The sequence below is a fragment of the Chrysemys picta genome, chromosome 1 (assembly GCF_011386835.1).
Source record: "Chrysemys picta bellii isolate R12L10 chromosome 1, ASM1138683v2, whole genome shotgun sequence".
NCBI classification, from domain to species: Eukaryota; Metazoa; Chordata; order Testudines; family Emydidae; genus Chrysemys; species Chrysemys picta.
Window position 1 is genome coordinate 170,253,803 of NC_088791.1, and position 12,985 is coordinate 170,266,787.

Sequence of the window (12,985 nt, forward strand, 5' to 3'; positions counted from 1 at the left end):
ATGCCTGTGCTTTGATCTTGGGAACCTTCAAGAGTCATCTCTGATTTGTCTGCCTGAAATCTGTGAAGCTGTCTAATTTCCAACTAATAGGAACATCTTTACTTGGGTTATTTCCCTACGCACACTTTGGGAGGCATCACTTACTTTCCGGGAGGGACAGATGAGTCTGTGCTTTTGTATTCAGTTCATACACCAACACATCTCTTATTACACACACAGCATTTGGAGCAAGTGATGTCAGAGACTGAAAATAGGCCCTGTGAAAATATTGCCTTATATCTTATGGTATTGCTTCTGCTCCCTGATTTGGCTAATTTCTATAGCAACATAGAGCTTTCAAGATGATTACACTGGTGAGAATAAAAATTTGCTCAAGTATTCATGACACTTTCCCTTTTCCTGAATGGTATTGTGAACAAAATGTTGCTTGTTCTCATAAAACAAACAAAAAAGATCAAAATGAACTAAATACAGATCCAAGGCTTCACTAATACCTTTTGCAGCATTCACCCAGCTGTTCCCTGTCGGCTTTGTCCGTTATTAGCTATTTCTGAGAAATGAAAAGAGAAGTCATTAAATCAGTGTTTGCAAATTAGTAAGATTTAACCCTGTTTTAAACTGTGTTTGTGCATTGGTTAGCCTGTGTTCTGGAGAAGTTGATGATGTATATACAACACAATTCTGTTAGAGGTACATGTGAGCAACCATTCTTTGGGCCGCAAAGAATTTCTAATGCTCACCACAAGTGCTGATCAGTAAAATCAAATTCCTCTGCAAAGTGAAAAACTGTGATAAATCTGATGCTTCAGCATCTTCCTCTTTTTATCGGACAACTGTTTTTTAGTATAATTGTATGTACCCTTTCTGATTAAATTATAGGCTTTCCTTTTCAGACTACAGTATTCCTTCTACCCATTTAATCGCTGATTCAGGAATGCACTTAAGCTAATGAGATTTTTGCACATGCTTAAAATTGAGCCTGCACTTAAGTACTTTTTTGAATTTGGGCTTTAATATATGCACTCTAACTTAGTGTCTGTAAGGCTTCCTGTGAAGAACTATATCACTGGGCTCCAAAGTCGTGTGTGTGTGTGTTAGAGAAGCTATAAGTGAATTAGAAGTATGACTCTTGCCTCTAGTTGAAGCGATACACTTGGTGTGCTGTTCCTTTTAAATGCAAGCTCCTTGTGATCTGCCATTCCAGTATTCTGTAGAAAGGGGCCAAGGCTTAAGGAACTTGCAATAGATCTGCTCTATTCTGAGTCTGGTTCCAACTGACTGTGCAGTTGATTGACAGTGTCCTGCCTAGACTCTGTCTGGCAAGCTCAGCCCTTAAAGGCACAGTCCCAATACCATATCTTCCCTTCCCAGCCAAAATGTAATAAAACGCTGAAAACCCATTTACACTTACATCCAAACCAATAATGAAGCTTACTGACAGTGTTCATTTAATCTTGGAGGTGCGCTGTGCTGTCATTTGGCCTGCAGGGCTCCCCTGGAACCTCAGCACGACTGCTGTCAGGAGGGAGCAAGTCCACTTGTTCTGGTGGTTTCGTGTCCTGAGGCTCTGTTGTCTCAAACTGCTGTGGTTGTTGCCTGTTTGAGACCCCCCAGGCAAAACAGCAGATTCAGTGCCCCTAATTTCTGTCCCTTCTGGGATTTGGAAGTACTCCATAGTATATGTCCATCTGGGGTGACAACTTCATATGGCCACAAAGCTACCACTTGTGACACCGGTCCTGTTTGTGGCCATTGTTTCCCGTCATGCAGTGTCAGTTCCATGAAGTGGTGGCAGCTCCTGTGACCCCCAAGTCCCATTGATTTATGTTGTTTTGCCTTTCTGTCTCTTTAGCCATCTGCAAGCCTCCAGGAGCTCTCTCTAACAGCGCAGACATTCTTGTGTTGAGTTTTCAGTTTTACAGAATGCCAGCTGGTGACAACTCATGCTTCATTGATGCCAGTCTGTAATTTAACAATGCTAAATACAGAACAGAGTCTGACTCCACAACCTTTTTCAATAGGTCACTTTGTTGTTTTCTTGCTGCTTAAACTCATGCTCACTATCCTGTGGCACATTGTCAGGTATACTACGTCCAGCAAAGTAGATTCACTCTACACAATCTCCTCTTTAGCTGTAGTATCTTGTAATAAGGCTATCTCAGGAAAGTAAAAATACTAGTCTAGATGTAAACAAATCAGTGTCTATTTTCTCGGAGGGCAGGGGAGGGGGGCAATTTTTCCTATGCAACCAGCATCGGTTCTTTTACTTGACTTGGCCTGAGTTTTTAACATGTACAACCCGCACTGACAGCTTCCTTAATGCCACCGTTCATTTGGGACCAGTATAAAATATCTCTAGTCCTTCTCTTAGATTTTTTTTTCAATCCCTAGGTGATCTTCATTATCTTTTTAACATACTTTTCTGTAACACCTTAAGACTCACCATCCTGGTGCCTTTAAACAAATCCCATCTAGTACTTAGAGTTCCCCCTTAAACTGATACTCGGAGCTGGGAATATGCTGTCCCAGACACCTTGTGCTAATAGACTTAATCACTTTCTGCAAGGTCTCGTCCACAGCAGTAATTCTGGCCATCATCGTCCATATTTCATCTGAGATTGGCCAGGTATTTTTTTTTATCAGATGGACATGTACAAAATCCAGCTCTGGACTTTGTTTCAGTCCACTTTTGTCAAGTGCTCTAGAGAGCATGTCTGAGACCACCAAGTTTGTATTCAATTTGCAAATCATATAGTAGTAGCTGAAAAAATAATCTCTGTATTCTTGCGGGGCAGGGCTGCCAGCCCTCTTTCAGCAATGGCAATAAATGGCTTCTGGTCAGTTTCAGTTGACACAGCCCCCCCCCCCCCCCCGCTAAATAAAGACATGAAACTTTTTACACCTATGGACTAATGCCAAAGCCTCCTTCTCTATTTGAGCATATTGGCACTCAGTATTCATGATGAATACGCCACTGGTCTCCAGTTTTGTAAGAAGACTGAGCCAATACCCTCGTTAGAGGAGTATGTGGACAACCTAATTTTGCACTTACTGTCACAGTACCTCTGGACTGGGGCCTCTTTAACTATCTCCTTCTGTTCCCCAAATTCTCTATTAAGATGTGCATCGCATGTCCACTGGATGTCTTTGCACAGTAGCACTTGCAGGTGGCTGGTTCAGGCAGCTAGCTGAGTCACAAATTTCCCTAAATAGCTCACCATTTTAAGGAAACTTTGTAACCTTTCCTTGTCTGGTGGGGCAGGCATGTCAGTGATGGGCTCAGCCTTACTGTAATCTACCTGTACATCTTGCTCTGTTAACTTCTCCCCAGCTATGTTATTTCTGTTGCATGGAATTTACATTGGTATGTTTAGCTGTCGCCCAGTAGCTAGGGTTCTTTCCAAAGCAGCTCAGAGCCTCTGGTGATGCTTCTCTACTGTTTTTCCCCACATCATAATGTAATTTATGCAAACCTTAAGTTAGTACCCTCTATATCAACCACATTTTGTGGTATTTTCTGGTGAAACACCTGGGGGACCAAACCAAAACCCAAATGGCCGTCTGCAAAAACAAGGTCTCCCAAAGGGGGTGTTGAATGGAAACGAACATGTGCTCTGTTTTTCTAAGGGCACCTGCCAGAACCCTGCTGATGCATCAGGCCTCCTCCTGAGTAATTACTCCATGTGTAGATAAAGGAAAATGTTCCCTTTTGACATATTGAATTCTTTGGGTCTATGCACAAGTGAAGGGTTCTGTCTCCTTTTCTACAATGACCAACAAGTGTTACCCACTTGGTTGGTTCTTCTACTCGCTGGATGATTCCCAGAGCAATGAACCCATGCAGCTCCTCTTTTAGCCTCTGACTTAGGGCTAGGGAAACTTTCCTTGGGGCATGGATTGTGGGACAGTTGGGCTCTTTCAGCTCTATTCTGTGTGCTGTTGTGAGCTTCCCTGTCCCGTGGAAGATGTCCTCAAACTGTTCCTTAATTGTTTGGGTCCCTCGCCCCTCCAAAAGAATCCACTCCCTTGATGAGACCAGGGCGTGATACGTTTTTAACCTAATAATGGGTGCACTTGTCCCTGGCACTATTACAAATTGTATCTTTTCCAGTTTATTTACCCATATGTTTAGTTCACATACACCTTTAGTGGGAATAAACTCAAAACTGTAAGCCTGAGTTTTACCCATTTATAGCCAGTGCCTGTGGCTTTATTTTTTTTTAGCATTAATAACATTGTTTGCTTGTGCACTAGTGTACACTTTAAAATTAATGCTTTCAGGCTGATAGTCCAATCATCTTCTGCTGCAATGTTGTCAATTGTTCCCAGGAAGAATTCATCTGAGCCAGCAGTGCTGTTGTCATGCTCTTTGTCCAAACTGTGCCCGCTCCGCTGCTGTTTGCATACTCTTCCAAAGGGATGTTATCCATTAAGCTCTTGCATCTTTTCCCCTATGTTGGGCCTTGTCCTGGCTTGTGTTGGTTGCCACAGTATGTGCAGCTCCATGTGCTGTTTTTGGTGGACTCTGAGTTTGAGTTCCATATACCTGTCTGCCTCTCATCTCATTTTCTTATGATAGTTTGGATTTTCAATCTGGTCTACAGCATCAAAGTACTGCCCGCCCTCCGTGAGCTTCATTCTGGAGTGGGTGACATCCTGTGCTTGGTAGATTCTAATTGCCTTAGCAAGGGTTAATTCTGGCTCTTCCAATAGTGTCTCTCTGACATTTTTGTTCCAGATTCCAATTGCAAGCTGGTCTCTTATGAGGGACTCAGCTCTAAAATCTCTGCTATGGTTTCATCTTCTTGTTGTACTCTGAACAGCTGAGAGATGTTTTAAACATTTTTAGGTGGAGTGCAGTTAATCCTCAAATGTTTGTAATAGTTTCATAGTTAGCCTCCTCTGCCTGAGTTAACTAAAAACTTCTAAACACATCAAGTGCTTCAGAACCTGCTATTGTCAGAAATAAGGCTACCCTCCACCTGTGTCTATATTTTCTAGCACTCATTGCTTGTAGATACAGGGAGAAGCACTGTTTAAACCTTTTCCAGCTGTCTTCCACATTTCTAGAGTTTCATCTCTGATGGATGGGGCTTTTAACTGCTTCATTCTTCCATTCAGGATCTTTTCTTAGTTCTCTTTACTCCCAGGATCATGCAGTGTTCAGTGATCACTCAGTGCTCAAAGAAGTTGCAAGTGTCTGGTTCCAGCTGGCTTCTCAGTGCCCCACCCAGACTTTCTATTTGGGAAGCTCAGCCCTTAAAGGCACAGCCCCTAATACCACACCTGTTCACCAGGTGAAACTGTCAGGGCTACAATTTTAACGTGACTACATCTCCTATGCACCTAACAATCCTGCCCTCCAGTACACCTGCAGCCTGTGACAAGAGGACCGTGGCTTCACAAGTACAAGTCAGCCTCTCTGGGGACTGGTGGAGACCGACCCTGCATTTCTCAGGGCACCCTTGAGCCCTAAATAACTACCGCAGCATCTGCATTCTTTGACTGGAATTTCTTCTTAGCTTTAATATAGTAAAAGCAAAACTGTTTTTTAATCATTTAAATTTAAAATGAAAGTGAGAAAATATTCTTTACAGCTCAAAAAGGTTTGCCAGTACCATATTACTATACAGGGGGTGTGCTTAGTCTCAGAATCAAAGTTTCAAGTGCCTATGTGACTTAGGAGCTTAGGGCTCCCTGAAAATCAATGAGATTTAGGCTCTTATGTGTGGTGTATTGCAAACTGTATTAAAATTGTAAACTATCACTTTAAATGGCCAGCATTTTTTTCCTGGCCCTGCTTGCAGGCTAGGGAGCTCCCTAGGAAAGGAAGTGATCTGGCTTAGCACTCTAGCAGTAGTCAGTCTGCAGACAGACACCTAGAGTAAGGTGAGATAATATGTGTGACTCTGTTTCAGGGAGCAGCCTGCTTTGTCGCTCTCTGATTTGGGGTTCTTGTGTGTTATCATTCTGAATTCTAAGTAGTAAAGTAGTGTTACGTTGCAACCTTCCAGCAAGAGTATTTTATGTTCCTATCTGACTAGGGTTGCCAATTTTGGTTGGATATATTCCTGGAGGTTTTATCACATGACAAAATCTTTAATTAAAGATTAATCTTAAATTCCTGGAGACACCAGGACAATACTAGAGGGTTGGTAACCCTACATCTGATTCTTCTCTGTGTATGCTGTGACCATAATACTAAGCCACTTTTCAAAATGATACTGTCTCCTAAGCTGCTTAGGCACTTCTGAAAACTGTACCTGAGATGCCTTCAAGTCTTGAGGGCAATAAAACATGAAATGGTGTATGGTTATACTGGAGGGCTATAATAGACAATATTATACAATAGACAACGTTAATAGACATGTATGATCATACTAGGTACACAAAGGGAAAGAGGGTGGTTTTGTGGTTAGGGCAATAGACTGGGACTCAGGATAGCCAAGTTTTTGGTGATTCTATTTTATTTTAATATTTTTCCTCTGAAGTGCCATGAACATGTTTCTGTTCTTTAAATCTATTGTTACTAATAGTCTCTGTATCTATGTACCATACTCAGGGCCGGCTCCAGGCACCAGCTTCTCAAGCAGGTGCTTGTGGCGGCCGCTCCGGAGAGGGGCGGCACGACCAGGTATTCGGCAGCAATTCAGCGGACGGTCCCTCACTGCGCCTGGGAGTGAAGGACCTCCTGCCGAATTGCCGCCGCAGATCGCGATTGCGGCTTTTTTTTTGTTGGTTGTTGTTTTGGCTGCTTGGGGTGGCCAAAACCCTGGAGCCGGCTCTGACCATGCTGATGATCCATAGGCAGAATGCAAATTTACAGGGGGAAAAAAGAAAAGGAAACTAATCGATGAAACACACGTGCTAGAAATCCACCAACAGCCAGATAAATAGTCCTAATTAATTCTTAGTTTGTGGTTGTTTGCTTTGACGCCAAGCTCCTCCATACCATTTCAGCTACTTGAATCCTTACCTGAATAGTTGTATATTGTGCCCAGTCGAACATCTGACTTCCTTATAGAGCTAGCATATGGCCAGCTATGAGCTAGCAAAATAGAACTTTGATTTGTTTACAGTACAGTGGGTCCAATTCACCTCTGCTGTAAGCCCATTGAAATCAAAGGGTTACACAGAGTTAAAACAGGAGCAACACAGTCATGAATCAGGCATGATGTTCATACTTAATTCATTTGTGTTATAACGATTGTTATTGTGGGTTAATTGATAGGGCATTATTTCCACTGAGATATAAAGATACAGGCCACTTAACAAAACAAATAAGGAGGGAAGATCCGTGCCTTGAAGAAAATCTGATCCTGTGAGGCGCTGAGCATCTCTGCCTGGTGCCCTGAGCTGTCACTGGAGCCAATGGCAGTTGTCTAGAGCTGGGTGAAAAAATAATGTGGTTTGCTGGGAATTCTGAAAAATGAAAAAAAAAAAATCAATTTCAAGTCAAAACAAAAACAATATTTTTCAAATATTTTGGCACATTGAAAAGTTAAAAATATAATAATTAGGGGTTGAATGTTTCATTTTGACCAAATCAGAATGTTTTGTTTCAATTTTGACCATTACATTTTTTTAATAAATGGAAAGGAAATTTTGAAATGAAAACTCATTTTCAACCAAAAAAATGAAAACAGTTCATTTGAAAAAAAAAGTCAAAACAAAACTTTTTTCTGACTTTCCCCCCGTTGTTGAAACAATTTGGCAAAATCAACAGGCATTTGCTAAATAGTTCGATGTGACTGAATTTGGGCTTTTTTGCTGAAAAAGGGTTCATACAAAAAACTGCCCAGCCCTAGAGTTGTGTGCTCAGACCCTCTCAGAAAGTGCTCAGCACTTCGCAGGATGGGTTTCTAAACTAGGCAAAATGCAGGGCAATGTTTCAGGCACAGGAGGGCACAGATGCCTAACTGATGTTAGACCAGTGTACCAAGCATTCATGGAAGGGCGTTGGGAGAGGCCGTGAGAGAATGTTCCAAATGTAGGGGGAAACAAAATGGCTGGTGCAAAGCTGAGGGGCAGATAAAAAGGAAGGGAACAGTAGGGTGAAAGATCTGGGTGGTGCCAGTGTGTGGGAGAGGGAAGAGGGGTTAGGATTGGAGGTGGTGGGATGAGATTAAGCAGGGCCACTGATTACAGGGCAGCGTGAGCATTAACAATGTTTTGGTCCCATTTTAGACCATTATGAAACAATGTTTCCTCTCCTTTGTGGCTGCAGAGAAACTGCCCCATGTAACTGTATGGGACTGCTGCTCTGTTGCAACCCTCAACACAGCCTGTTGAGTTGGTCCCAGAGCCTTCATAACAACCGTTTCCAAGCAGTGTGGGGACGTCAGGATGGGGCGGGATGGAGTACGCAAGGTCAGAAAGGTTTTGTTTCTTAATCAGTGCAAAAGGGGAAGTTGTGGGGGTGGCAACCCTTTTTGCCTGTATAAAGTTAAGCTCCACACGCACACGCTCTGCTCTTTTGTTGTGTGTGGCTGACTGAGAATGAGCTGCTCTGAGCTCTGTAACACAGGGGACGTGGCCAGCTAAGGACTACCCAGACCCCACGGCAAGAGGGAGAAGGAGCCCCTGGAACACAAGTGAGTGCTCTCAGTTTTTGCCTTGCGCCAGGTGACTCTATTGGAGTGGTTTGTCCCTTTGCTTTCCTCTGCTAGCAGTTCACTACTGTCTGGCTGCATGGCATGTGCCTGGTAATGCTGGGCTATGTGGGGTGCTGGCGGTCAAGAATGTGTCATCTTAAAATTGGTCAAAAACCTGCCAGGCTGGAAAACAAACCTCTGAACACCTTGAGCTGATGATTTTTAAAAGGAGGCTGTTAGGAGTTGAAGCAGGATGGGAGGAGGCAGGCTTGGAGGACACTGATCCCCTGTTGCTGGTGCTGTGCCTCTGTAATAAACAGCTTTTTCTTGAGCTGTAAATCCAGCAGCTCTCCAGCACTGAATTCACTTCCCAAATGCTGAATGGCCAAGGCCACTGGGTGCAGTTTAGAGAAGTCCTGAGGCTCTTCTAGGCTCCTGGCCAACTCCAGAATGCTAGGGGGAGGCACAACGGTAGTGTAAAGCCAGCCTCCTGATTTTATACCAACCAGAGCCTGGGTGCACTGAGAATGGGGATCAATGTGTTTTGTGTATAGAGCAGAGGATTTAGGAATTGGGACTCCTGGGCTGTATTGCCAAATCTGCCACTGATGAGTGGCCAGGACCTTGGGAAAGTCACTTAACCGCTCCTTCAGAATAACTTCCATAGCACCCAGAATTAACCCTTGAAAAGGCAATTAGAATTTCCCAAGCACAGCAGATCACCCAGACCAGAATGAAACTCATGGAGAGTGAACAGTGCGCTGACACTGAGGCGTAATTAACCAATGCTTGTAAAGTGCTATGGCAGCGGTTCTCAAACTTTTGTACTGGTGACCCCTTTCACATAGCAAGCCTCTGAGTGTGACCCCCCCTTCTGAATTAAAAACACTATTTTATATATTTAGCGCCATTATAAATGCTGGAGGCAAAGCGGGGTTTGGGGTAGATGTTGACAGCTCATGACCCCCCCCATGTAATATTCCTGAGACCCCCTGAGGGATCCCGACCCCCAGTTTGAGAATCACTGTGCTATGGGATCCAGCTGGATGATCAACACTATAGAAGTGCTACATGGTGTATCACTTGTCCAAAGAGTTAAGATTTCTGGTCAATCCAAGGCTCCATTTATTAACTCATCAATTCCTTCTTGTTTCACATCTTTTCTTTTCTCTGTCTTTTTTTATCTGAGGAGTTCTAAGAAAATGGTGTGTGTGGCCAGGGCTGAACTGATGTGGTCTGGACCGGCATTAAAGAATTGGTTCTGGCAGGGGCTCTTTGTGCTTCACGTCACTAGTCTAGGTAAGTGGATGAGTTCAGTTCCATTTTGTATCTCAGGAGCTTTGACTCCCTCTTTCCCCACACTAGGCCGGTGAGGAGCATTGGGGCAGAAGCTTGGGGTGCTGGAGCTGCTGCTGCTGCATGTTATGGGGACAGAGAGAGGACTGAAGCCTCCAGGGTGGTGCCTTTCACTGTTGCTAAAATTTAGTAGAAATATCAGAGTGCTGGGGAGAGCCCTGGTGGCCTCGGGGGGGGAGGGGTATGTGTGTGTTAATACTCCACGCAAGAACTGGATTTCTGATCCTGGTCCCACTCCTCTGGACAGAGCCAACCATAAGCTTGTGTGACCTATGTGCTTGTGTTGGACCCTCCACTCCCCACACCCATGAGGTGCTGTCTAGAAGGACATCTTCAATTCCATAGCTGCGGCCCCATCGGAACGGTGCCTGCAGGCCACAGCAGGGAGAGAATTCCCAAGACGCCCTTGTCTGCTCTCTGTTTGGAAAGTGGCACTTCTGCTCCATCCTTGGTTTCCTAGGCCAAGTGAGTCACTAAAGACTGCTGAGTCTGAAAAGTGTGAGGAGTGAGGGTTCCCCACGGCTGAAGTGAGCACCAGAGGCAGGCAGGAAGGGATGTGAGTACACACACACTTGTGGGAAAGTGCCTGGTCCAAGGCTGGAGATGGGGTGGGGTCCATGCAAGTGCTACTTTTCATAGTGCCACACAACACTGAGAGCCAGCTGTGCTCCCAAGGATAGGCAGGGGTGGGTGTTCTCCCATTGCTCAGCAGTACTCTTTCCAGTCATTGAAGCACCAGCATTGACAGGGAGCCCTGCCCTGTCCAGTCTTCCCTTGACTGCAAGGATAGGGGCTGATTCAGAGCTTCTGTGACAGAAGAGCTTCTAAGCTCTCAGGAGATGCAGAAATGGAAAGAGGTAATTTCTTCTCTGGGAAATGTACATTAAACTAGTCATTGCAAAATCACACAATCAACAATTCCCCTAATGCAGGCTTAAATTACTGGTCTTGGGACTGAGTCATATATCCTGGCCCTCTCCAAGGGTCTGCTGCAAGGCTCATTGAATTCAATAGGCTTTTGAGATCACTCCTCACAGCTGTGTGAAATGTTAACACCGAAACCTCAACGCACATACAGTTCTCCTGAGCTTGGATCCCTTACAGATTCGAAGCATCAGGTTTGTTGACAATTTCCGTATAGTTAACGAAACTTTAGAGCAAACTGTGCTGAATTGTGGCTTTGTATAAAAGTTGTTCAAAATTCTGAGTTTTTCATGGTAGTATTATGAAATGGGGGAAAACTTTGTGATTTCCACTGAGTTTCACTTTAAGATTCTGAGTTTGTTCAAACCAGAAACTCAAAGCAAAACTTGGGGAATTTCACACGGAATTAAACACACAGACCCCTGTAAAGCAAACCACCACGTTTTCAAGGCTCTTTTCCCTCTCCCAACCTCCTACCCACACATTTAAATATGTGTCATAAACATAATACATGTATTTGTGAGTAATGCATCCATCCACACTCATGCCGTAATGCTCTGCCACACTAAACCATCGTGTGTATGTGTATAAGTGTGTGTGTGTGTCCGAGAAGGCCATATTATTCATGAGTAACGTGACATTTCTCCCCAAAATTATACTAGACCTAAGATAGACAATATGCAGGCCTTCACCAGTGACAGGTTTACTGTCTGATCAATAGAAACAGGAGCTTTATCTCATTGGAAAGCCAGGAGCTGTCCTTTCCAAAGGAACAGTGTTTTTGTTTCTAATCCTGGTAGACTGCAAGATGCTCAATTTGAACACTATGACATTAACAAGCAGAGAAAAGCTTTGGCGATTTCTAAAATGTACTGGTTATAATTTTTTCTCCTCTCTGAGCCATGGGACTCAGATAGCACCAGGAAGCCTACATTATTTATAGGCAGAGTAATATGGAAAACAATACTGATCTGCATTTTTAAAGCTATCGGGAACATTCCTCTGTCAACTCTTCTGTAAATATATACTTTTTGTTCTGTGTGTGTCTACAGTGCCTAGCACAGTGGGGTCTTGGTTTGTCACTGGGGTTCCTAGGTGCTACAGTACCACAAATACTTACGTAACCTATACAGAATACACCATGGCATGGTTTTAAAGGTTTTCTTGGGGCTCGTAGCAGATGACCTCATAACTCACGCATTAGGAAGGGGGCATCTCAAATTCATGACTTTCTTCTGTACGGGAGGCAATGTGGCTACAGCATAGGGCTGGGAGACCTGGGTTTTCTTAACAGCTCTGCCACTGACCTGCTGGGTGATTTTAAGCAAATCATTGAAGCCAACACTTTCAAAAGTGGCCTGATTTTTAGATGCTTCAATTTGGATGCCCAAATCAAGGCACCTTGAAGTGTCTCAAGTTGGGCACACAAAATCAGTGACTATTTTTGAGCCTTAAACTCCTTTGCAAAAGAGAAGTTTTGATACATACCTTATTTTGTGATGTATGGATTAAGGGCTAAATGACAGCAGGTAGATACCATGATGATGGGCATTCTAGAAGAACCTATGATAGTCATTATTTTACTATGACATGGAACAAAATTGTTCTGAGCTTGTGATATAAAATTAAGGACCCTTTGCAGAGATTAACTAAAGCTCCACCATGTTTAGAAAACTGAACATTGTATAATAAAATTTAAACCAGCATCGCCCATCTGAATAAGTATGTTTATTGCCCTGTGAGGTGAATAAAATGACCTCCAATGGGAAATAATTCCTGAAGCTGTTTTTGTTCTCCTCTTCAACCTGTGGTGCAATATTTACTGTATCCACTATAGTCCTTAGCTTGTGTTTGTGTATGTATGTGTGTATGTCTGTATACACACACACACACACACACACACACACACACACACACACACACAAGCTAAGGGCTATAGTGGATACAGTATCTATATATACACAGTCACAGTTAGTGACTGCTATAGATAGCATAACCTCAGGGCTTTCGTTCTAACTCTATCTTTCCAAATGCTCATAACTTTCTGAACATTTCTCCTTTGTGGCTGACATTTTCCATGCGTGGGTCCCAGTTCTCAGGTTCCAACATGC

At 43.5% G+C, this 12,985-nt stretch overlaps 1 protein-coding gene across 2 annotated transcripts in view; it reads left to right on the top strand.

The window, feature by feature from the left end:
* Positions 1-8,398: 8,398 nt before the first annotated feature.
* CD80 (CD80 molecule) overlaps positions 8,399-12,985 on the top strand; it is a 31,040-nt gene continuing 26,453 nt past the window's right edge. The window contains exons 1-2 of one of the 2 annotated variants that reach the window (XM_005310176.3): positions 8,399-8,594; positions 9,784-9,893. In XM_005310176.3, coding sequence (XP_005310233.1) covers positions 9,797-9,893 — 97 coding nt within the window. In that variant the 5' untranslated portion in view covers positions 8,399-8,594; positions 9,784-9,796. The remainder of the gene's footprint in view (positions 8,595-9,783; positions 9,894-12,985) is intronic. The other variant, XM_065589622.1, reaches the window with a different exon arrangement.